Genomic DNA, 22,870 nt, shown 5'->3' on the forward strand with positions numbered 1-22,870 from the left:
TGAGGGGCAAGTGAGCAGCGCTGGCCTGTGACTGTTTGCCAGGATACATCCAAGGGCCAAGCTGGGGATGCCAGGCACTAAGGAGCTGCAACGTCCTTTCCCCTTGCCCAGGAGTGGCTGTACCAGGGGGCCGAATTCCCAGCCCTGGCCCCAAGTGCCTGGCTGCTGGTATGGGACAGACTGCCAGGTACTGGCCTGGGAAGGATGGAGGGTGAGAGTGGGTGGCATTTGCGTGGGAAGTGCAGGACAGGTGGGTGGCAAAGGATGAGGCTGGCTGATGCCCAGCACTGGCACGGGGAGGGGGTGAGTGGTGACAAAGGGGAAGGGGGTGGGCAGGTGGTGCTGGCACTGCATAGCTGGTAGCTGCGTGCCTCATGCAGAAGTGCTGGGAGGAGGGGCGGTCGCAGAGGTTTATCTGTGACCCTGCCCATCTCTCTGGTGGGGGTGGATCTGAGGCGCTTGAGCTGGCACCAGCCCTGGGGATGTGGGGTGGAAGTGGGAGCAGGGACCCTGGTAGCCGTGCAGGGGCGTCAGGGCCAAGAGCCAAGACTGGCTGAGTTTGTAATGGGCTTTTATATCAATAAAGAGAAATACCAGCCTCAAAGAGAGTGTGTGTGTGGCTGTTGGGGGATGGGTCCTGCGAATGCAGTGCACGGGCCATGCTGGGAGAATCATAGAAGATCAGGGTTGGAAGGGACCTAGAGAGGTATCTAGTCCAACCCCCTGCTCAAAGCAGGACCAATCCCCAACTAAATCATCCCAGCCAGGGCTTTGTCAAGCCTGACCTTAAAAACCTCTAAGGAAGGAGATTCCACCACCTCCCTAGGTAACCCATTCCAGTGCTTCACCACCCTCCTAGTAAAACAGTGTTTCCTAATATTCAACCTAGCCCTCCCTCACTGCAACTTGAGACCATTACTCCTTGTTCTGTCATCTGTTACCACTGAACAGTCTAGATCCATCCTCTTTGGAACCCCCTTTCAGGTAGTTGAAAGCAGCTATCAAATTCCCCCTCATTCTTCTCTTCTGCAGACTAAACAATCCCAGTTCCCTCAGCCTCTCCTCATAAATCATGTGCTCCAGCCCCCTAATCATTTTTGTTGCCTTCCGCTGGACTCTTTCCAATTTTTCCACATCCTTCTTGTAGTGTGGGGCCCAAAACTGGACACAGTACTCCAGATGAGGCCTTCACCAATGTGGAATAGAGGGGAATGATCACGTCCCTCAATCTGCTGGCAATGCCCCTACTTATACAGCCCAAAATGCCATTTGCCTTCTTGGCAACAAGGGCACACTGTCGACTCATATCCAGCTTCTCGTCCACTGTAACCCCTAGGTCCTTTTCTGCAGAACTGCTTCCTAGCCATTTGGTCCCTAGTCTGTAACAGTGAATGGGATTCTTCCATCCTAAGTGCAGGACTCTGCACTTGTCCTTGTTGAACCTCATCAGGTTTCTTTTGGCCCAATCCTCTAATTTGTCTAGGTCCCTCTGTATCCTATCCCTACCCTCCAGCGTATCTACCTCTCCCCCCAGTTTAGAGTGAAGTTGGGGTAATACGCAGCTCGTATGCAGTGTTTCAGGGGTAGGGGCAGGGTCGTTATCCTTATTGTAGAGCTGGGGAAACCAAGGCACAGGCGCAGAATTGATTTGTCTAAGGTCACCCACAGGCCAGTGGGGGAGCCTGGAAGAGAACCCAGCTGTTCTGAGCCCTGGTCCAGTGCTGAATCCACTCGACCACACTGCCACTGTCTTGGGAGGGGAGGTTTGTAGACAGTGGGGGGGGCGGGGCGGCGGGCTGTCTTATTGTTTCCCTTGGGTCCTTGTTCATGACAGAAATGCTGCAGGGACTCCACATGGCCACTAGGTGTCAGCCAGTCCACGGCCCGTGGCGCTGGCATCGAGTGGAGCTCTGGCTGGATGTTGCCAGGTGGACGCGGGGCTCCAGGCTGGCACAGTAACGAGCCCCACCAGAGGGTCACAGGATGCTGGGCACTGGCTTCCCCTCTCTGGCTGGGCAGTGGCTGTCTAGCCTCCGCTGCTGCATGCAGGGTGTCTGGTTGCTGAGCCCTGGGGGGCAGGCCGATGGCCATGGGAATCCCCCTCCCACCTGGGACAGGCCTCGTGGCAATTACTTCTGCTGCTGTTCAGCCCACGGTGCACTAAGAACGTGTGGGACTGAGCTGCACTTGCCACGGCAATGCTTAGGGCGGGGCAGGAAGGCAAAGCCCAGCTGCAGCGTCCCCCATGTTGGGAGTGGCCCAGGCCGCTGGAGCCTGTACCCTGACAGCTGGGGAATGTCCCACTGGTTCTTCACTAACCACAGGCAATGGGACCTTCAGTCTGGTTCCTGCACCCCCAGCCCGGTGGGGGGACATCTCCCCTGCTAGCTTGTAACAATCACCCCTTGCTAACTCCCACCCCTGGGGCTTCCTGGCTGCTCTAGCTGGGCATCCGCTGTGCTGCTACGGGCAGCTGGCCCTGCCCTGGGGTGCTTCCTAGCCCTGGCCTGGGGCAATCCCCCAGCAGAGGCAGGGCCGTCACTGCAACGGTGGGAGTGGCCCTGGCCCCCGTGGGCGATAGCTCCTGCAGCAGAGGCAGGGCTGGTGTAGCAATAGGTTTTTATTTCATTTATTTTATTGTGTTTTTAAAAAAAGTATCTGTGAAAGGGGTGGAGTTTTCCCCCTCAGTCTCTGCTGAGCCTCCGTGCAGGTAACCAGGCCTCAAGGAGCGAAGGCCCCAGCAGCGGGGCCCCTGCTGCTCTGGCCCCCGGTAGGGGGAAGGGCGTGCTGGGCTGGCCGCAGGTGGCAGGGTCTGGCTGGCTGAGCCCCAGGAGGCGTGTGCTGGTCTCCAGTCCATGTGCCAGAGGCCCTCGCAGGGCAGCAGGGGCAGCGCCTACGCCGCGTTCTCATCTGTGGTGGCTGCTGTGTAGATGACGTTGGGCTTGGGGTGAGAGTCCGGCCTGCAGGGAAGGGAGAACACAGGGGTCAGGGCGGCCCTGGAATAAGCTGAGAAAGGACTGGTCACCTGCAGCTCCCTGGCAGCCCCCCTTCCGCATCATGGGGCAGATGCTCCCCACTCACCCCCCCCCCAGCCTCTGGGCTGGGCTGTGCAGGAGTGACTGCTGCCAGGTGGGCTGCGACTCTCCCAGCCTTTGCAGGGTAGGGCACTGGGGTGAGGGGTGGGGATTTGGCTGGGGGGGGGCAGCAAGGGAGAATCATAAATTGAATGGAGTTTCAGGATGGTGGGGGGGGGGGGGGGAGGTTCCTGCATCCAGGGAGAGGGGAGGGGAGGGGAGGATGCCTGGGGCTCCCAGCTCTCACCTCCTATTCTGGCTCCGCTGCTTGTAGATGTAGATGAGGAAGGCCAGAGCCATGACTGCAAAGAGAACCCCGAAGAGACCGGCCAGCACCTCCGCTGCAGACACAGGAGAGCAAGGGGGGGTGAGGCCCCAGACACAGACTGGGAGGGAGAGCTCTAGTCCTGGGAGAGTGGGACAAGCCAAGCGATGCTCCCGGGGGGGAGGAGGAGGAAGCTAGCAGCCCTGAGCAGGGCTGGGGTGCCACAGGGCAGGGGCAGGGAGAGGCCAGGAGAGCCAGGGCAGGGGGTGGAGTTGAGAGAAGCTGGATAGCCCCAGGCTGGGGAGGCTGTGTGGCCTGGGGCAGGAGGTCGAGGTAGCAGAAGCTGGGTGGCCCCAGGGCAGGGAATGGGGGGAGAGGCCAGGGCCACGCAGCCGGGAGCACTCACCTGTCTGCAGGGCGAAGCCCAGCTGTTTTTCTGAATCTAAACATGAAACAGTTTGAGGGGGACACAGAGACAGCAGGTGAGGCTGGGCAGGGACAGGTGCCAATATCACAGGAACCACCACACCCCTCCCACCTGCCCCATGTACAACCCCCAGCCCACTATCTAGCCATCGCCTGCCCACATCCCAGCATGCAGCCACCAAGCCTGCCCCCCCCACATCCTATCCCAGCGTGCAGCCCCATCCCCCACCCATCCCATTAGGGGGTCACTGAAATCTGCACACCCCCAATGTGTGTGCACCCCCACCCCCCTGTGCAGTGCCAGGCTCTTTCCTGGCACACAGCCACCCCCACCCCCATGTAAACTCATGTCACCCCATGGACATGTTTCCCTCCCCCCTGGCATGGTGCCTTAGGGAAGCAGGAACCACCCCACATTGGCACTGCCCTGGTGGCTAACGCTGGTGCCTCCTGCTATGAGCTGGTGTTAAGGGGAGGCCTGGCAATTCTTCGCCTCTGCCCCATCCTTGGGGTGTGGGGCCGGGGCCCAGCTCTTACCTGCGCATGGTGGGCAGCCAGCACCTGCAACAGAGGCAACATGGTGAGCAGGCCGCGGGGGGGGGGGGGGGGGAGGCATGTCCCATTACAGCCCCCCCCCCCCCCCGTTTATTTGGTTTTGGTAAAACAAATTCGAAGGGTCCCTTCCCGCTGCCATTCCCGCTGCCCCCCCTCTCCAGAAGGGACATTCTCCCCCTCTGCACACAACCAGCCCAGCAATGCGGCTGCTTTAAGCCCAGCTCATCGGTCCTTCAGCATGGCTCAGCTGCTCCCTGGGGCTTGGCCTCTGCTCCAGTTCTTCCTCGTACTCAGGTGTTTTGTGAAACGCACCGCACCACTTTCCAATTCAGGGAAACCCAGAGCCCAACTAGGAGCGTCTCATGCCCACAGCGAGGCCTCCGTCACACACACACAATGGCACTGGGAGACCCTCACATACACCCCCAGGGGTGTATGACAGTTCTTTGGCCATGACCATCACCAATCTAGCCTCTGACAGAGCCCAGAACCCCCTTCCTCCCTTCCCGAGAGACCCCGCTGCCCACACAGGACTCTGGAAATCCATAAAGGAACTGTGCCAAAACCCAGCCAGCAACACAGCTTGGGAAATGCTGGTTCCCCTGAGCCAGGCGCGACAAAGAGAGAAGCCCAGATCTCCAGCCGTGCTCCCAAATATGCCTAGCATGTGAGGTGCCCTCCCCAGCAGCTGTGCTGGCTGCAGGGAGATGGAAAGGACAGACGTGGAAGTGTCCGTGCCAATCCCCAGGGCTCACCAGCCAGCAGGAGTGTGATACCGTCTTCAGGACCATCGCTGGTGCTTGCCCCTGCAGCGTCTTTGGGGGCAGGAGTCACGGGGGGAGCCCCACCACATGTGGTGAGATTACAGGGACTTCAAACAATTCAGGGGCCTCTCAGAAATGCCTGTGCCCAGCCCTCATGGAAACCCCCACCCCAGTGCCTGCCCAGCTTCAACATCCACCCTCTAGATCTTGTTATACTTTTGTCTGCTAGACAGGCCATCTTTCCGCAATTTTCTGTTCCCGCTGCCGGTACTGATCGACTGTGATCAAGTCACCCTTTAACTTCATCTTTGTTAAGCTAAAAATGACTGAGCTCCTTGAGTTTATCACTAGAGGGCAGGTTTTCCCCTTGTTTAATCAGTCTCCGGTTCCTCTCAACCCTCTCCAGTTTTCAGCCACCCTTCAACTGTGGGCACCAGCACTGGACACACTATTGCAGCAGCAGCTGCACCAGTGCCAAATAGAGATAAAATAAACTCTCTGCCCCTACTCAGGATTCCCCTGGCTACGCCTCTGTGACGAACTGGGACTGGTCTTACTGTGGTCTTTGAATGCTGAGTGGGGAGTGTTGGCTGGGAAGACAGGGGAGTGTGGCTAGGATGGTCTGCATTGGGGATAGGAGACTGGCCGTGAGGGAGAATACCTGAGCATGTAATGTGAGAACCCAGGAAGGGGTTAGAGGCCAGGTGACACCTTTGCCCGGGAAACTGAACAAAGGCTTGGGAGAGAGGTTCAGAGCTGGCTGGTGGAATGGCTGGGAGGCAGATGGAGCTCTGACCTCCCAAGGGGGCTGTGGTGCCCTGGGACCCCAAGATGCAGCTAATTGGGGGTGGGGATCCTGTTGCCTGTGCCTGCAGGACCTGTCTTGGACTGTGTTTCTGTCGTCTAAATAAACCTTCTGCTTTACTGGCTGGCTGAGAGTCCTGGTGAATCGCAGGAAGCCGGGGGTGCAGGGCCCTGAGTCCCCCCACACTCCGTGACAGCCTCCCAGGGTCACATTTGCTCTTTTGGGCCATAGTATTGCACTGGCCCCTCATGTTCAGCTGATTCTCCACCACAGCCACCCCCAAGGCTTTTCCAGAGTCACTGCTTCCCAGGACTGAGTCCCCTGTCCAGGCTGCAGCCTTTGATCCTGCATTTGTCTGTTCCTAGACGTACATGTTTACATTGGCTATATTAAAACACATATTGTTTGCTTGCGCCCAGGTTCCAAGCGATCCCGATCCCTGTGTCAGTGACCTCTGCCCATTATTTACCACTGCCCCACCAATGTTTGTGTCAAACTTTATCAGTGATGATTTTACATTTTCTTCTAGATAATTGATAAAAATGTTAAATAACATAAGGCCAGGAACTGATGACTGTAGGACCGCACTGAAAACCCACCCGTTTGATGATTCCCAGTTACATTTTGAGATCTATAAGTTAACCAGTTTTTAATCCAGCTGTTAGCCATATTAATTATATATCATTCTAGTTTCTTAATCAAAATGTCCTGTGGTACCAAGTCAAATCTCATACAGAAGCCTGGCTATTGCATTTACCTTTGCTGTAATCTCATAAAAAAATAGCACGTTTATTTGACAAGATCTATTTTCCATAAACCCATTTTGACTGGCATGAATTATATTACACCCCCGACCCCTTTAATTCTTTATTAAGTGAGTCCCATATCAGCAGCCCCATTGTTTTGCCTAGGAACAACGTCAGCCTGATAAACCAGGAATTACCTGGGTCATTCTGTTTAACCTTTTCAAACAGTCACACACCATTAAATATTGGCACAATCACTCTCACTGCTAAATATTTGTGCCTTATTTCTAGTCTGTATTTGTCTAGCTGCAGCTGATAGCTACTGGAGCTCGTTCTGCCTTTGTCTGGTAGAATTAAGAGCCCTTTGTTCCCTGTGTAAGTAATTGTAGAAAATGATGAGTCTCTCCAAAGCAGATTTTCCAGATCTTGAACACTCACAACTCTTCCCTGAACCTTTTCCTATCTTTCAACATCCCCTTTGAAGTGTGGCCTCTGGAGCAGGACACCGTGTTCAGCAATGCCATATGCAGAAGTAATAGCACCCCCGGCAGGCAAGGGTCAGGTTTTGTTACCATCACGCTGGGCACTCCTGTGCCAGTGTACATCTGCCATAATCACAGAGTCCTTCAAGTGATAAAGGGCCTTGAAGGCCAAGACCAGGAGTTCAAGTGTGAGGCACTGGAGCGCCATGGCAAGAACTCAGGGTGTGTGTGCAGGGGAAGTGCCCAGGGCCCAGAAAGCCCAAACAGCCTGAAAGTGCCTCATGGACAAAGTGCGAATGTTGTTTATTATTCTAATGCCCATGTACCTAGAGCCTCTCCCACTCCAGAGAAACCGTTCCATCCCCCCCACTAGCCATTGCCAGAGCCCAGGCCCCTCTAGCACTGAAGAGACCTCCACACACAGCCCATCACCCCCCAGCCACCAGCAGAGCTCAGGCTAAGACAGTCCTCAAGCCAAACCCCCACATGAGACAATCCCAGCACCAAAGCCCATCAAGCCCAGAACCCCAGCAAAGGTTCAAACTCCGACTGGCCCAAAGAGAGCCCTTCCCAGCAGCTGTGCTGGCTGCAGGCAGGTGGAAAGCACAGAGATGGGAGAACCAGTTCCAGCCACCAAGGGGAGCGGTACCTTCTTCAGGCACTTTGTCGGTGCTTCCCCCTGCAGTATCTTCAGGGGCAGGAGTCACAGGGGCATCGCTGCCATCTGGGGTGAGATTACAGGGGACTGAAATATGCACAAACCAGGGGGAGGGGCTTTTCCAGCCAAAGGCCACCCACAACCCTCGCTCTGAATCAAGGAATAGTCTAAAACTCCATCATGGAGCCCTGGAAATCCTGAAATACCCTGAGCAGCCCAGCGAGGCACGCCATTACAAATCTGTTCGCGCCTCTTTCAGCGCTGCCAGCAGGCTTGCTAAACAACGCTACGTCTCCACCTTACCTGAGTCGCACCCCACAGTCTCAGCCCTCTTTTTGCCATGTTTGAGTCACTCCTCAAACTCTCTCCTCCTCCTGCCTCCACTGTTCTCTCCATAAAGGGGCGCGGCAATTCCTTCCAAGAGCAGATTGACAAACTATAACAGGACCTTCCCCCTCTCGGCTTGCCTTCCCTTCGCCTCCTACAGCTCTCGCCACCTTCTCCCTGAGAACAGAGGCAGAAATTTTTCATCTGCTCGCCTCTTCGAGCCCCAGGACCGTCTGCTCTCTTGGGCCACACTCATTCCCCCTTTTACCCTTCTCCGTAATCTCTCACTGGTCTGTGGCGCGTGCCCCTCTGTGACAACGCCTTCCCACGGCCGGCAAGCATGCTTTAGTTTCTTCCATCGTAACAAATGAGCCCAGTTCCCTTTCAGTTCTAAGGCCACCGAACACAAGGTTTACGCTCACTGGCTGGAGTTCCGCTCCACTCTGGCTCTTGGTCCTTGCACTTCACACTCACCCACGTCTGTAATGAGCTCTTAGCCGACACTCAGACCCATCCGCCTTGACCTGTCAGCTGCCTGGCACGCAGTCACCCATGCTCTTCTTGAAGTCTTGTCCTGCCTGGGTGTCTGTCACTCTGCCCTCTCCTGAGTCTCCTCCCACCTCTCCAAATGCTCCTGCAGCCAGTCCTTCTGAACTTCCTCCTCCGTCCCACTTCAGCTGTCTGGGGGATTCCTCAGGGCTCTGGCCTTGGGCTCCTTCTCTTCTCCCGCTAACCTAGCTCTGAGTAATTTCATCTGCAAACACAATACCAGCTCTATGATGGTGATTCACAGACCAGTCTCCTTCTGTACACACTAACATCTCAGCCTGTCTCGCTGACATCGCTTCCTGGCTGTCTCACCATCAGCTCATGTGCAATGTGGCTAAACCAGAGCGCTTAATCTCCCCCCAACACACAAGTCTGCTACCTCCCTTCCTGACCACAGTGGACAACACCACAACCCTGCCTGTCACTCAGGCCTGTCACCGGGGTGTCATCATTGACTCGGACCGCTCTCTAGTTCCTCACATCCAGACTGAGTGCAAGTCTTGCAACTTTTTTTGCATAACATCACTAAGATCCGCCCTTTCTTATCCATCCACAAGCTAAAACACATCAGCTCATGTCTCAATTACTGCGCCAGTCTTGACACGCGTCTCCCTGACGGCTCATACTCAAAGCTAATTTCCTAGCCTGTCGCTCTGACCACAGATCCCTCCACTGCCGCCCTCTTCTCTAGCACAGGGGTTCTCAACCTTTTTGTTCCTGGGGCCCCCCAACACGCTATAAAAACCCCATGGCCCCCCTGTGCCACAACAACTGGTTTTCTGACTACAAAAGCCAGGGCAGCGTTAGGGGATAGCAAGCCGGGCAACTGCCTGGGGCCCCACGCCACAGGGGCCCCTGCAAAGCTACATTGCTGAAGCTTCAGCTTCAGCCCCGAGTGACGGAGCTCAGGGCAATGGGCTTCAGCCCCAGGCAGTGGGGCTTTGGCTTTCTGCCCTGGGCCCCAGTAAGTCTAAGGCTGGCCCTGCTTGGTGGCTCCCCTAAAACCTGTTCACGGCCCCCCAGGGGACCCCAGAACCCTGGTTGAGAACCACTGCTCTAGAACATCCAACATTTGTCTCCTTGCATCCCTTTCAAGGCCCTTCATGGCCTATCTCCCCCCCCATACGGCGTTTAAAAGAAACAAAACACCCCAGCCAGCAAGAGTCTGTGATACAGGGGAACAAACTCGCTACTGACACTCCCGTCCCCCCACCCTCCAAAGAGTCTCCTGGGAATACCTAGTATAGCAGAGCCCATCCCCCACAGCCAACCACTGAGACAGCCCCGAGCCCCATCCTCCAGCTAGCACCCCCCCCAGGTGCAGAGCTACCCATCCCCCACAGCCAGCCACTGAGACAGCCCCAAGCCCCTGCCCCTGCCCCCCAGGAGCACCCAACCTGCTCAGATCCACAGCCGCACCCAGCAACCAGCCACGCTGCCCCTCAGAGCCCAGAAGCCTCTCGGCCCAGCTCCCCAGCAGAGGCGCTGACTCTGCCCAGACACGGTAGAGCCCCCCCGCCCCCCCACAGCTGTGCTAGCTGCAGGGAGACGGGCAGGACAGATGGGGGGAGCCCGATCCAGCCCTTCGAGGGGATAACAAAAGCCACCAGGAGGAGAGCGGTACCTGATCCGGGGGCTTCGGCCGTGCTTCTCTCTGTGGCACCGTCAGGGGCGGGCGTCACAGGGGGAACGCCGTCGTCTGGTGAGATTCAGGGACTCAAACACACAAGATCCAGGGGCCTCCCAGCACCCCAGTGACCACCCCCCCAGCCATCCCCCCAGCAACTCCCCTGGAATGCCTGCACAGAAGCCAGGAACAGCCCAAACCTGGTCCCACACCCGCAGCCCAACATGTCCCAGCAACCTTCACAATCTCCCCCTCCCCCTCATCCCGTGAGCAGCCCAGAGACTCACTGAATTCAACCGCCTGCAGCAAGGACACTCCGAATCCTGGGCCCATGCCATCCCTGCCCCTGGGACCCTTCTGCAGGCAGCTTTGAGCTCTTACCAGAACGCTCACCCCAGCTCGAAGCCCTGACTAATGGGGCAGGACCCTGCATTGGGGCCAGGCAGGTAAAGTCAGCGCACTGACTGCTGTGCCCCATGTGTTCAGCACAAGCCTCTGTTAGGTTCGGCTTTGCCTGATTCCCTGCCGGGGACGCGGCCTCCTTTGGGACTGCGTGCCCCTAGGCCAGGAGTGGGCAATCTTTTTGGTCCGAGAGCCACATCTGGGTATGGAAATTGTGTGGTGGGGGAGCGGGAGGGTTGGGGAGTTGGGGAGCGGGAGGGAGTGAGGGCTCCAGCTGGGGGTGCGGGCTCTGAGGTGGGGCCAGAAATGAGGAGTTCAGGGTGCAGGAGGGGGCTCCGGACTGGGGCAGGGGGTTGGGGTGTGGGAGGGGATCAGGGGTGCAGACTCTGGGTGGCGCTTACCTCAAGCAGCTCTTGGAAGCAGCAGCATGTTCCCTCTCCGGCTCCTACGTGGAGGCGCGGCCAGATGGCTCTGCGCACTGCCCCGTCTGCAGGCGCCGTCTCTGCAGCTTCCATTGGTCCTGTTTGCTGGCCAATGGGAGCTGCGGAGGCGGCGCTTGGGGTGGGGGCAGCATGTGGAGCCCCCTGGCTGTCCCTATGTGTAGGAGCCAGAGGGGGGAACATGCCGCTGCTTCCGGGAGCTGTGTGGAGGAAGCCCCCGACCCCACTCCCTGGCAGGAGCCCGAGGGCCGGATTAAAACGTCTGAAGGGCTAGATGTAGCCCCCGGGCCATAATTTGCCCACCCCTGTCCTAGGCACTGCCCACAGCACCTGGGTGGCAGAGACAGGGGTCTGGCTCAGATCGGGGACCTGGGCCCAGCCTGGCTGGAAGAGTCATGCTGAACCGCGAAGAAAGCCCTGAACCCTGCAGCAAGTGGCACCTTCCTCCCACATTCACAGCCCCAAGCCAAGTTCCACACCCTGCTACAGCCTGACAGAGATGCTCAGAGCCAGGCCGGAGCCAGAGGGCTCTGTTCTGGTAGGGCCTCCTCTCACTGAGCCGGGGACCTCTCCACCCAGCAGCCAGTGGGCCAGGAACTTGCCAGAGGCAATCTGTCCCTCTGAGCTGCGTCATCTGCCCCAAAGACAACAGAGACGCATTGCCTGGGCCCAGCCACCTCCCTCCCCCACCTCCAGGGCCTTTAACTTCTCGAAGCCCTAGAGGCCCAAGAGTGGGTCAGTGGCTCTGAGCTGTTCCAGCCGAGCCCTGGCCCGTGGGTGCCTGCTGCACCAGGGTGCCAGCTCATCAGCACCATCCCAGGAGGGCCGGAAGCCCGGATGCCCAGCTGTGACGAAGTCGGACTGTTCTTAATGTTTCCTCTGAATACTGTGTGGGTGCCTCAGTTTCCCCTATGCAGTTCTTAAGTCTTTAGGTGGTGGGATAAAGGCCAGTGTGCATAAAATGGCCGACACTCTGTCTCCTGGCAACTAATGCCCAGGGCCCTTCCCCCGCTGCAAGGAGATAGCTAAGGTGAACAAAGAGTTCAGGTGACCTCCTGGCCTGGGAAAGAGACAAAGCCCAGAGGAGGAGGGGGTGGAGGGGGTTTCAGTTTGGAGCTGGCTGGGGACTAGGAGTTAGAGCAGACGGGGGTGTCTGGCTTGCTGGGCCCCAGAATGGACCCGGCGGAGGGATCCCGTTCGCTGGACCGACAAGCTCTGTTTTAGACCCTGTTCCTGTCATCTAATAAACCTCTGTTTTACTGGCTGGCTGAGAGTCACGTCTGTCTGCGAAGTGGGGGTGCAGGACCCTCTGGCTTCCCCAGGACCCCGCCGGGGCGGACTCGCTGTGGGAAGCGCATGGAGGGGCATATGCTGAATGCTCCAAGGTCAGACCCAGGAGGTGAAGCCGTGTGAGCTTCTTGCCCTGAAGACAGTCTGCTCCGAGGGAGAGGAGGCTCCCCAGAGTCCTGACTGGCTTTGTGGGGAGCAGTTCCAGAGCATCGCCCCGGGATTCCGTGACACCAGGCAGCAGAAATTGAAGAAGCACACAGGAAATGAGCCCTCAGCCATGTTACCAATGGCTTCAGCGCCTACAGCAAAGTGAGCAGAGCAAACCCAGCCAGGCGGGCGGCAGGGGCCCAACGGCACCCACACGGCCCTGTGCTAACCATCACCACCCCCAAGACACCATCACAAGGGCCCTTCGTGCCCCCTCAAGCAGGACACTTGCAGAGGGAGCTGGTGTGGCCGTGAGAGACAGTCCCCCCAGCAACCACCTAGCGGGGACAGAGCTGCAGGGATGCTACTCACCATCCTCTGCCATTCCCCAAGGCAGCAGCCAAGCTCTGACCAGGGTGTAGAAGACGAATCACTTGCACTGTGCCCCGGGTGCTCAAAGCCTGGCTGGGAAAGGGGTGGGCAGACCCCAGGAGCCATGGCTGGGGCAGCTCCTGCCAGTGCCACCCTTACAATGTGCAGCGCCGGGGCCTCCTGGTACGGTCGACACGCTCAGTGCCACCACAGAGTTGCCTGGTCTCACGTGTGGCTGGAGGCAGCTCAGCCCCGGCCTGGCCATGTTCTCGGAGGCACAGGGAGTCTGGCTCCACAGTGCCTGCAGCCCATTCCCGTTCCCACGTCTGCCCAAAGCCAGCAGCTCTGTCCAGACCATGGTCACTGCAGTCAAGGAGGCACTGTGGCCCACCATAGTGCCAGCCCCTCCTCTGCCCCTCTCCCTGTGAGGCTGAGTCCCAGCCTCCATTCCCTCCAGAGCCTGTTTTAACCGGTAATGTTTGGGACATCAGAGGGAGAGCAGCCTGTTAGCGTGTCACCCTGCCCCCTCCTGCTGTCTCCCTGGGGCACCCGGGCTGCTGAGTGGGAGGCACTGGGAGAGCAGCCCCAGCTAATGGCTCAGCTCGGCCTGGTTTGGGGCAGCAGGACTGACCAGAGCCCACTGATGGTTTCGTGCTGCCCCACGTGACACAGGGGATCATCATATCCCCTGTGGAGGTCGGGCACCCAGACCTTCCCCTCCTCACTGCTTCAGGGAGCCGTGTGACATCTGTGCAGATACAGATGGGCCCTTATTGCTCCCAACAGGCCCCATCAAGGCGCCTGTGGGGCAGAGCCAGGGACGTTCTTCTCCAGTGAGTCTGGTTCTTCCTTCACGCTGGGCAGCAGCAGGACTGACATCCCTGGGCCTTGCTGAGCCCACAGAGTGTGACCCCTCTTTCTAGGGCGCCTGCACTGTCTCTCCTTGAAACCCACCCTCACCTGCACGACGTGTGCTGTAAGGGCGATCTCAGTGACTGCGATTTCCAAGGCCTCCGTCACCCTCTCTGTACCAGGGCTCTGGCACATCCACCAGCACATGTGGTTGGTGGTGGGTCAATCGTCTGCTCTACAGGCAGTAACTGAAACTGGGCCCAAAACTAGGACTTTGTGACACACTATGGGGCTCCGCCAGGCAAATATTTACCCAATGCGGTATCACAGGCCGTTAATGGTTCTGTTATCGCCTGGTACACACCTGCTGTATCATGCACAGGGTGGCTTTGTCTGGGGGTGAGACACAGAGACACGCCAGGGCTTGGCCCACCTGCTTGGCCCAGCCTCAGTTGTTGAATGATCCAGGAGTGGGGCAGCGAGACTGCGGCTTTCCTAGACCACTGATGGGTCAGGAAGATCAACAAGCACCTGAGCTGGGGCAGGAGTGTTCCAGGGAAGGGTTCAAAGAAGCTGAACTGACCGAGCCCTTTCCCAGGTGGGGAAGAGGGTATGCCCCCATTCACTGCTGGGCATAGCCAGGCCCAGAAGTGGGAGCCACAAAATACCCCTGGAGGGTGTGTTCTGGGGTTTCAAAGAGTCCTGCTCTCCTGCAGCTCCAGCCTGGCTTTGGCTAACAGGGCTGGAGACATGCAGAGAAGCACCTGAACGCCTGGGTCCCGAAGGGAGCTGGCAAAAACTGCCAACAACTTGCTGTGACTACTTGTTCAGACACATTCCTTTTGTGCCCTGCTGGCATGTCAGCTGTGAGGCCAGGACAGAGCAGGTCCTGGAGACCAAGCTGCCTCCCCACAGAGCCCCCTCAGGTCAGGTTAGCAGTGAGACCCAGTGCGTTGTTTGGCCCCACCGCTCGCTGGCACTGGCTTACATGAGCTATTCCTTCCTGGGACACCAGTGTCTGGGTCCTGTTCTGCTCTGCCAGGCTTGTCTGTGTCAGGGTGGCACGCAGCAGAGAACTGCCCAACCCCATCCCACAGCTCCTTACCAGGTAGCGGGACCCGCCTCGAGCTGAGGGATGCCTGGAAACTCGCTAGGACTTTCCGTCCGTGCAGGCTCTGGGTTAGCCGGAAGTTGTTCTGCAGATCTTTGTCATCGTCTCCCTGCAGCGTGGTCTCCAGCAGCGAGATCTGGAGAGGGAGGGTTGAACGGCGTCACTAAGCCGCCCCTGGGAGCCTCTCGAACTCAGCCATCCTCGTGCCCTGGTGCGAGGGGGGCTGGCTTCAGGAAGTCTCCAGTGGCCCACGGGCCGCCCCCGCCCATTGCTGGTGCTGGCACGCAGCTCCTAGCGTGACAGGCATGGCAGAGCCACCTGCAGACAGCCCCACCCACCCCCAAGAGGAGAAAAGGAGGCCCTCACCCCCCGGACGGACCTGCTCCTTGGACAGCAGCACCGTCTGGTTGAAGACAGTCCAGTTCACCGTCTGGTAGCAAGGAGGGGTGGTCAGAGAGCCGCTGTAGCGGTAATAGCGGCTTAGGTTGGCGGGCAGCAACCCTTTAATATTGAATCCAGCCACAGTCGTTTCCGTGCCTGGAAGGAAAAAAATACTGCCTGTGCTCTAGAGCAGTGTGTCTCCATGCTCCAGAACAGAGAGACAGCACAATCTAGAGCAGCACAGCTCCATGGACTAGAGCACAGCAACAATCGAGAGCTGCACAGGCCCCCGGGGATCTGAATCTGGACAGCATTGTTGCCGGCAAAAGGGCCCGAGGACAGCAACAGCGGGTTCGCTGCCCGGTGTGCTTTGCGCCAATGAACACACCAGGATGGAGAAGCAAACAAAATTTATTTGAGATCTCAAAGTGGTGCAAGGAGACAGACAAGTCTCAGATCAAGCACACTGAGACAAACAGTTTTCCCTTTTTATTCTTTTGCAGCTAGGCTTCACCCTTTACACCCCTCCTTCACCCTCCCTTTCTCCTATAATAGTTTACTTTAAGCAAGTAACAAGCAATTACATTTCACAGCCAAATTCCTCCCTCTTCCCCTCGCCCTTCTCTCCCCCCCTTCTCCCATTCCCTCTCCCTTCTTCTACAAAAGCCATGTTTATACATTTAAGCAGTTAAATCATTCTGGTGGCTATAAGTCTAGCTTGTTAGTAACACTCCTCTAAACTGTTACCTGGTCCTGTTTCCCTTTGATTTATTATCTCCCCTTCAGCCAGAAACATACAGGTCTCATTATTACCGCTTGGTACCAGTATGAGGGGGGGGTTGTAACTGATAACTGGTTGTTACACATTCCAATTTCTGCCCCTGGCTTTTGAGTGAAACATGGAGGAACTTTGGTTCCTTTCGGCCTCGTGACACCAACAGCATGATCCTGGTCAGCACATGCCCAGGAGCCAACATCCAGAGACGGTGAGCTGTCACTGCGTAGCCGCCTGGGAACTGAGCTCTGGTTTCACTGCAGACGCACATTGCCCTGGCCAGGCACAGCCAGTCTGTACAAGCCCTGGATGGACGAGCCTATGGCGCTAGAGAAGCCATGTCATTGGGACAGGTGCAGAGTGGGAGCCCGGGGAATCCCGAGGGATGAGACAGGCCACTCATTGCCTGTCTGTCTCACAGGAGCTGCCTGCCTCTGTCTGTCTCTCTGGCATGCACAGGCCTCTCCATGCAGCAGGCAGCTCACGGCTGCCCGGGCTGTCCCCATGGTGGGCATTAGGCAGGCAAGGGCTTTACCTTCCTCTTGGACCTCATGCAGCTGCTCAAGCAGAGGCTGATAGTGCACGTTGTCCTCCGGCCCAACCTGTAACACAGACTCAGCAGGTGTGAGAGCACAGGCGCCAGGAAGGGCCAGTCCCCTGCCTATTAAGCCCTGGTAGCTGGGTCACAGCAGGGAGGGTAGCTCTGAACATGGGACTAATTTCACTCTCACAGGCAGCGGAGCGACCCGTGACCTCCCTGACTGACCTGGCTGGGGTCAGGGCATCCCGCAGCATGGCCCTTGCACCCCCGACCAGGATCAAAGCATGAACCCTACCACTGACCAGTGATTAGGGCATCCCCTAACCTCACCTGGACCAGTGCACAGAGTACTTTCTGCCTCCCACCACAAGCATGGCCCAGCAATCGGGGCATGTCCCGTCTCCGCGCTGGCATGGCCCAGTTGTCAGAGCATTCCTCCCTCCCAGACAGCCCCTGCCCTCCACTGCCCCTGTTCTCCTCCACCCCAGAACTGCCTATGCCGTCTCAGTCCTCGCCTACCCTGCCACGCCCAGCCCAGTGATCAGAGCATCCCTGCCTGGCACTGCCCCCCCACCTTCCCAGGGACTGCCCCCATTGCCATAACCTGCAGGAAAGCTGCCAGCACTGCCAGGCCACCGGGTTGCCTCGTTGCCTCTTTGATGCTGTCAGAGCTGGGGTTGTAATACACCATATGGATCTGGAATCAAAGCACAGAACCCCCTGAGGCTCCATTGTGCCGTGGGTGAGTGCTGGACCCCCCAGACCTGCACCGGTCCCAGTATGACCCCACCAGGTCTGGCCAACCCCAGCACTAGGGCCTCTCCATTAGCAGCACCTGGGGCTTGGTCACGTGGCCAGAGCCCCCCACTCGGCACCAGGCAAACTCCCCAAACCATTTTACAGTGACCCGAGAGTGCTGCTGCTGCCAGCCCCTGCTGCCCCAAGAGCCCTGCCACCAGCCTCCCCTGTTTTCTGCACATGGGTCAGGGCTGAAGGTCGTCTCTCTGGTGCCCCTCTAGCTGGGGCAACAGCATGCTGGCAGCCCCTCCAACTCCTGTCCTCCCTGATGCACTGGGCCCTGGCGGCTCCGTGTGAACAGCAACAGGGGGAGGGGGGTAGAACCAGTTAGGAACCAGACCCAGGCAGCAAACACCTCTGTGTATGAGACAACAGTCCCAGGAGCTCTCTGCCCACACAGCTCTGGGCTGGTGCCAAGGACGAGGGCACAGCGAGCTGCCCCCCTCTCAGGCCCTCACATGCCAGGGAGCGGGCCAGAGTGCTGGGGAAAAGCTGAATCATCCTCCAGCACAGGGCAGCCTGCACTGGGGAGCTCTGCGTTGCCCCCTCCTTAGGTTCTAGGTCCCCTGGGGTAGCTTGTGCCCCCCTGGGCACATCCGAGGGCAATTTTAAAGGGGGCTGTGATGGGCCCTGGACTTAGGTGGGGGTGGGCTCCCTGTGCCCCTAGCACCTGGTTAGCGCCAGGGCAGTCTGGCTGCAGAGCAGTATGGATTGTTTATCCTGTACACAGAGTGTGTGCTCCCCGCGTGGGTCCGTCCCCGCATTGTGCACTGGGTGCCTGGCTCCCCACCCCCACCCTGCTGGCACAATGTCCCTTCCATGGGGGAGTTTTGCCTCACTTCCCCTCTGCTTCCATGTTTCAGGCTGTGTCATAAACTCTGCTTATGTCTGTGGACTTTGTCTGTGGACAAAGGGCAGCCAGTGACCTGGGGGTGCCACATCCGCCTCAGGGCACTAGCCCTTCACCCTGTGCAGACAGCTGGAGTGGGTGGGACTGAAGTGATCACCGCCAAGTTCTGAGGCACACCCGGGGAACAGCAGGCAAGAGGGGAAGGCCCACGACGGATCTTTACCTCCCCATCATAGCGGCGTCCGTCCACGGTGTGTTCTGAGCCAGGCCCTTCCGGGGAGCCCCAGTGCAGGTGCAGCTGCATAGCTCTGTACTCCTGCGGGTAGCCGCTGGCAATAGTCAGAGAGCCAGGCAGCCGAAGGACAACTGCAGGAGTGAGGGAGTGAAGGGGGAGAGAAGTCAGAGGTGGGCTCTGATCCATGGCGCTGGCACCAGGCGAAGATGTGTGTTATGGAACATAGTCAATGTGGTTTAATGGAAAACAGGTCTTATCAAACAAACTGATTTCATTCTTTGATGCAATTAGGAGTTTGGTTGATAGAGGGAACGGTGGAGATGTAACGTACGGAGACACAGTACAGTACAACACTGTAAGTTAAAAACGTAGCACTGTATAGTAGCAATAGAGCACGTTAAATGGATTATACCCCGGCTAACCAACAGCTCTCAAAAAACAGCTGCCAATGGGAAGCCTCACTGATCGGGGAGTCTAGAGTGAGGTTCTGCAGGGATCAGTTCAAGGCCTGACACAATTCAACTGTTTCACTAACGCTCTGGCAGTAAGTCACTGCTGACGGCACAAAGATCGGCAGAGCAATAAGGATGAAAACAGGGCAGCCACACAGACCAATCTGGATCACTTGGTAAGCTGGGTCCATTCAAACAAAATGTGCTTTAGTGCAGCCAAATGCCAAGTGATACATCTAAGAACAAGGAATCCCGGCTCTGCGTCCCGGGAAGCAGTGACTCTGAAAAGGATTGAGGGGTTACAGTCACCAGCAACTCAACAGGAGCTCCCAGTGCAACACTGGCACAAGGGGCTAATGAGCTCCTTGGAGGTTTTTAAGGCCCGGCTTGACAAAGCCCTGGCTGGGATGATTTAGCTGGGAATTGGTCCTGCTTTGAGCAGGGGGTTGGACTAGATGACCTCTTGAGGTCCCTTCCAACTCTGATATTCTATGATTCTATAGGTATAAATAGGGGATTAGTAACGGAGCCGGGAGGTGCCTTTATCCCTGTCTTCGGCACTGGTGAGACTGATACTGGAACTTGGGTCCAGTTCTGGGGTCCACATTTGAAAATTAGAGAGGGTGAAGAAAAGATCTGTGTGTTGAGTGCTACAGAAAATGTCTCCTCCATCTGTTTAATCAAAAAGGAGATTGAGAGGTGACTTGATTATGGTGTAGGGTTTGTCTACAGCACAGGAACACTCAGGAAACTAACGTTTAAAGTGGATTAGTTAAACCCCTGTGTGGACACTCTGAATCAGAATTAAACTGAACTAAACAAAACTGAAAAAAAGCCACTCTAATTCTGAATAAGAACATCCACACAGTTCAAGGCAGTTTAACTAATCCACTTTAAATTCATACCTTTGGCTAATTCAGATTAATTTTCCTGCATGTCCCCATGTACACAAACCCTTATTTACCTAAGTACCTTAGCCCTAAGTACCTTCCTGGGAAGAAAATAACAGGTTCTAAGGGCTCTTTACTCTAGCAGAGAAAGGCAGAACAAGAACCGATGGCTGGAAGCTGAAAACACATGAATTCAAATTAGAAATTAGGCACCAATTTGGAAGAATTTTTTTTAACGTGATTAACACCTGGCACACACTGCCAGAGACAGTGCTGGACTCCTCGTCTCTTTGACGTCTTCAAGCCTGGCTGCCTTTCTGGAAGCTGCTTTAGCCAAACACAAGTTCTGGGGCTCAGTGCAGGGGACTGTGGTGGGATTCAAGGGCATGTGCCACAGAGCAGGTCAGACTAGGGATCTGATTGTCCCTTCTGCCCTTGGAATCCAGGAATCTAGGAAACTCTAGGACAGTCAGGGAACCGTCACGGGGAGGGGCAGACAGTGAGCCCAGAGCTTACCCAGACCTGGCACCCCAGTGGGGCCTGCTGGGGGAGACTGGAACTGTAAAACCAGGAGTTTCCCCCACAGCCAGCGCTCCTGCCCCCTGCTCCCCACAGCGTCCCCTCTGCTGGGAGAGACCAGGCTGGAGTAGCCGGGAGCTCCCCCCACAGCCAGTGCTCCTGCCCCCCTGCTCCCCACAGCGTCCCTTCTGCTGGGAGAGGCTGGGACTGGAGTAGCCGGGAGCTCTCCCCACAGCCAGTGCTCCTGCCCCCCTGCTCCCCACGGCGTCCCCTCTGCTGGGAGAGACCAGGCTGGAGTAGCCGGGAGCTCCCCCCACAGCCAGCGCTCCTGCCCCCCTGCTCCCCATGGCGTCCCCTCTGCTGGGAGAGGCTGGGACTGGAGTAGCCGGGAGCTCCCCTAGGGTTGGAACTTTCTAATCCAGGGGTGGCCAACCTGTGGCTCCGGAGCCACATGCGGCTCTTCCCAAGTTAATGTGCGTCTCCTTGTACAGGCACCGACTCCGGGGCTGGAGCTACAGGTGCCAACTTTCCAATGTGCCGGGGGGTGCTCACTGCTCAGCCCCCGGCTCTGCCACAGGCCCTGCCCCCCACTCCACCCCTTCCCGCCCCCAGGGCCGGCTCCAGGGCTTTGGCCTCCCCAAGCAGCCAAAAAAAAAAATAATCCGTGATCGCAATTGCGATCGCAATCTGCGGCGGCAATTCAGTGGGAGGTCCTTCACTCCCAGCGGGAGTGAGGGACCGTCCGCCGAATTGCTGCCGAATAGCTGGCCCTGCCGCCCCTCTCCGGAGTGGCCGCCCCAAGCACCTGCTTGCCAAGCTGGTGCCTGGAGCCGGCCCTGCCCGCCCCCTCCCCTGAGCCTGCCATGCCCTCGCTCCTGTCCCCCCCGCCCCCAGCCTCCTGCATGCTATGAAACAGCTGATGGGATGTGAGGGGAGGGAGGGGGAGGCGCTGATCCGCGGGGCTGCTGGTGGGCAGGGGATGGCGGGGAGCGGATGGGGGGCTGCTGACGTATTACCGTGGCTCTTTGGCAATGTACATTGATAAATTCTGGCTCCTTCTCAGGCTGAGGTTGGCCACCCCTCTTCTAATCGCACAAAACTGAACACCCTAGCCCCGCCCCTCCCTGAGGCCCTGCCCCCCCCCACTACATTCTCCCTCCCTTGGTGGCTCGCTCTCCCGCACCCTCACTCACTTTCACTGGGCTGGGGCAGGGAGTTAGGGTGCAGGAGGGGGTGAGGGCTCTAACTGGGAGTGCAGGCTCCAGGGTGGGGCCAGAAATTAGGGGTTCAGGGTGCAGGAGGGGGCTCTGGGCTGGGGCAGGGAGTTGGGGTGCAGGAGGGGGTGAGGGGCTCTCGTTTGGGATGCGGGCTCTGGGGTGGGGCCAGGGATGAGAGATTTGGGGTGCAGGAGGGGGCTCTGGGTTTGGGACGGCTCAGGGATGGGGCAGGGGGTTGGGGCTCAGGGCTGGGACTCAGGGCTTATCTCCGGTGGCTCCTGGAGGTCAGCAGGCTCCCTGCCTGTCCTGGCACTGTGCTGCACCCCAGAAGTGGCCAGCAGGTCCAGCTCCTAGGTGGGGGGGGGCAGGAGGTTCCACGCGCTGCTCTCGCCCGCACACACCGCTCAGCCCCTGCACTGACCTGTGTGTCCGTTGTTCATTAGGCTGAGACGCTCACTGGGGTCCAGGTTGTAACCCGCCAGCACAACAGGCTGCAGCTCACGGCTGAAGATTGTGGAATTGGTGTCAATATTGATGGGAGACTGCATCTGCCCACCGCAGTCTGGGAACTCCAGCGGCCACTCGTCCTTATCTGTGCGGGGAAGAGAGAGACAAGTGGGGGAGCCGCGGGGTGAGGGAGCCTGCCGGGGAAGGGGAGCGTGCAGGAGGACTTCGGGCCCACCAGCAGAGGCTGCAGCACTCACGGGATGGTGATGTCAGAGCTCTGAGCGAACCAGGGGCCTGTGGGAAGCTCAGCTGCAAACACTGGTCCCTCCTGACAAGCAGGGCCGGTGCAAGGAAGTTTCGGGCCCTAGGCGAAACTTCCACCTTGTGCCCCCCCGCAGCTAACCCCACCGCCCCGTGGCAGCTAACCCAGCCCCCCACCCGGGGAGCCCCTCCCCGCCCGGGGAGCCCCCCCGCCACCCCTGCGGCAGCTAACCCCGCCTGGGGAGCCCGCCTCCACAGCAGCTAAACCTCCGCTGAGCATCCCAGTGCCACTCTAATTCTCCTCCCCTCGCAGGCTTGCGGCGCCGATTGGAGGAGACTTAGAGTGGGGGCTGTGTGCTCAGCGGAGGAGGCAGAGTGGAGGTGATCTGAGGCGGGGAGCGGTTCCCCTGTGCGCCCCTCCTGTTACTGTGGGCGGCCCTCCCCGCGCCAGCTCACTTCCACTGCACCTCCTCGCCTGAGCAGGCTTTTAGGCGCCCTCAACCACTAGGCGCCCTAGGCAGCCGCCTAGTTTGCCTGAATGCTTGCACCAGCCCTGCTGACAAGCACGTGCCACAGGGATTGCGTTGGCCACTCAGTGGGTCTGGGTGCAGC

The 22,870-nt window shown here is 58.1% G+C and overlaps 1 protein-coding gene across 3 annotated transcripts in view; it reads right to left on the reverse strand.

The window, feature by feature from the left end:
• Window positions 1-2,607: 2,607 nt before the first annotated feature.
• Window positions 2,608-22,870, reverse strand: part of CA9 (carbonic anhydrase 9) — a 51,131-nt gene continuing 30,868 nt past the window's right edge. For 2 of the 3 annotated variants that reach the window (XM_054032498.1, XM_054032499.1), the window contains exons 3-14: window positions 21,972-22,142; window positions 18,461-18,603; window positions 17,194-17,286; window positions 16,584-16,650; window positions 15,272-15,429; window positions 14,887-15,028; window positions 10,276-10,350; window positions 7,767-7,841; window positions 4,303-4,326; window positions 3,746-3,781; window positions 3,322-3,415; window positions 2,608-2,960 (exon numbers count right to left, since the gene is read on the reverse strand). In XM_054032498.1, the coding sequence (XP_053888473.1) occupies window positions 2,894-2,960; window positions 3,322-3,415; window positions 3,746-3,781; window positions 4,303-4,326; window positions 7,767-7,841; window positions 10,276-10,350; window positions 14,887-15,028; window positions 15,272-15,429; window positions 16,584-16,650; window positions 17,194-17,286; window positions 18,461-18,603; window positions 21,972-22,142 (1,145 nt within the window). In that variant the 3' untranslated portion in view covers window positions 2,608-2,893. The remainder of the gene's footprint in view (window positions 2,961-3,321; window positions 3,416-3,745; window positions 3,782-4,302; window positions 4,327-7,766; window positions 7,842-10,275; window positions 10,351-14,886; window positions 15,029-15,271; window positions 15,430-16,583; window positions 16,651-17,193; window positions 17,287-18,460; window positions 18,604-21,971; window positions 22,143-22,870) is intronic. The other variant, XM_054032500.1, reaches the window with a different exon arrangement.

Source organism: Malaclemys terrapin, chromosome 6 (assembly GCF_027887155.1).
Source record: "Malaclemys terrapin pileata isolate rMalTer1 chromosome 6, rMalTer1.hap1, whole genome shotgun sequence".
Lineage (NCBI taxonomy): Eukaryota > Metazoa > Chordata > Testudines > Emydidae > Malaclemys > Malaclemys terrapin.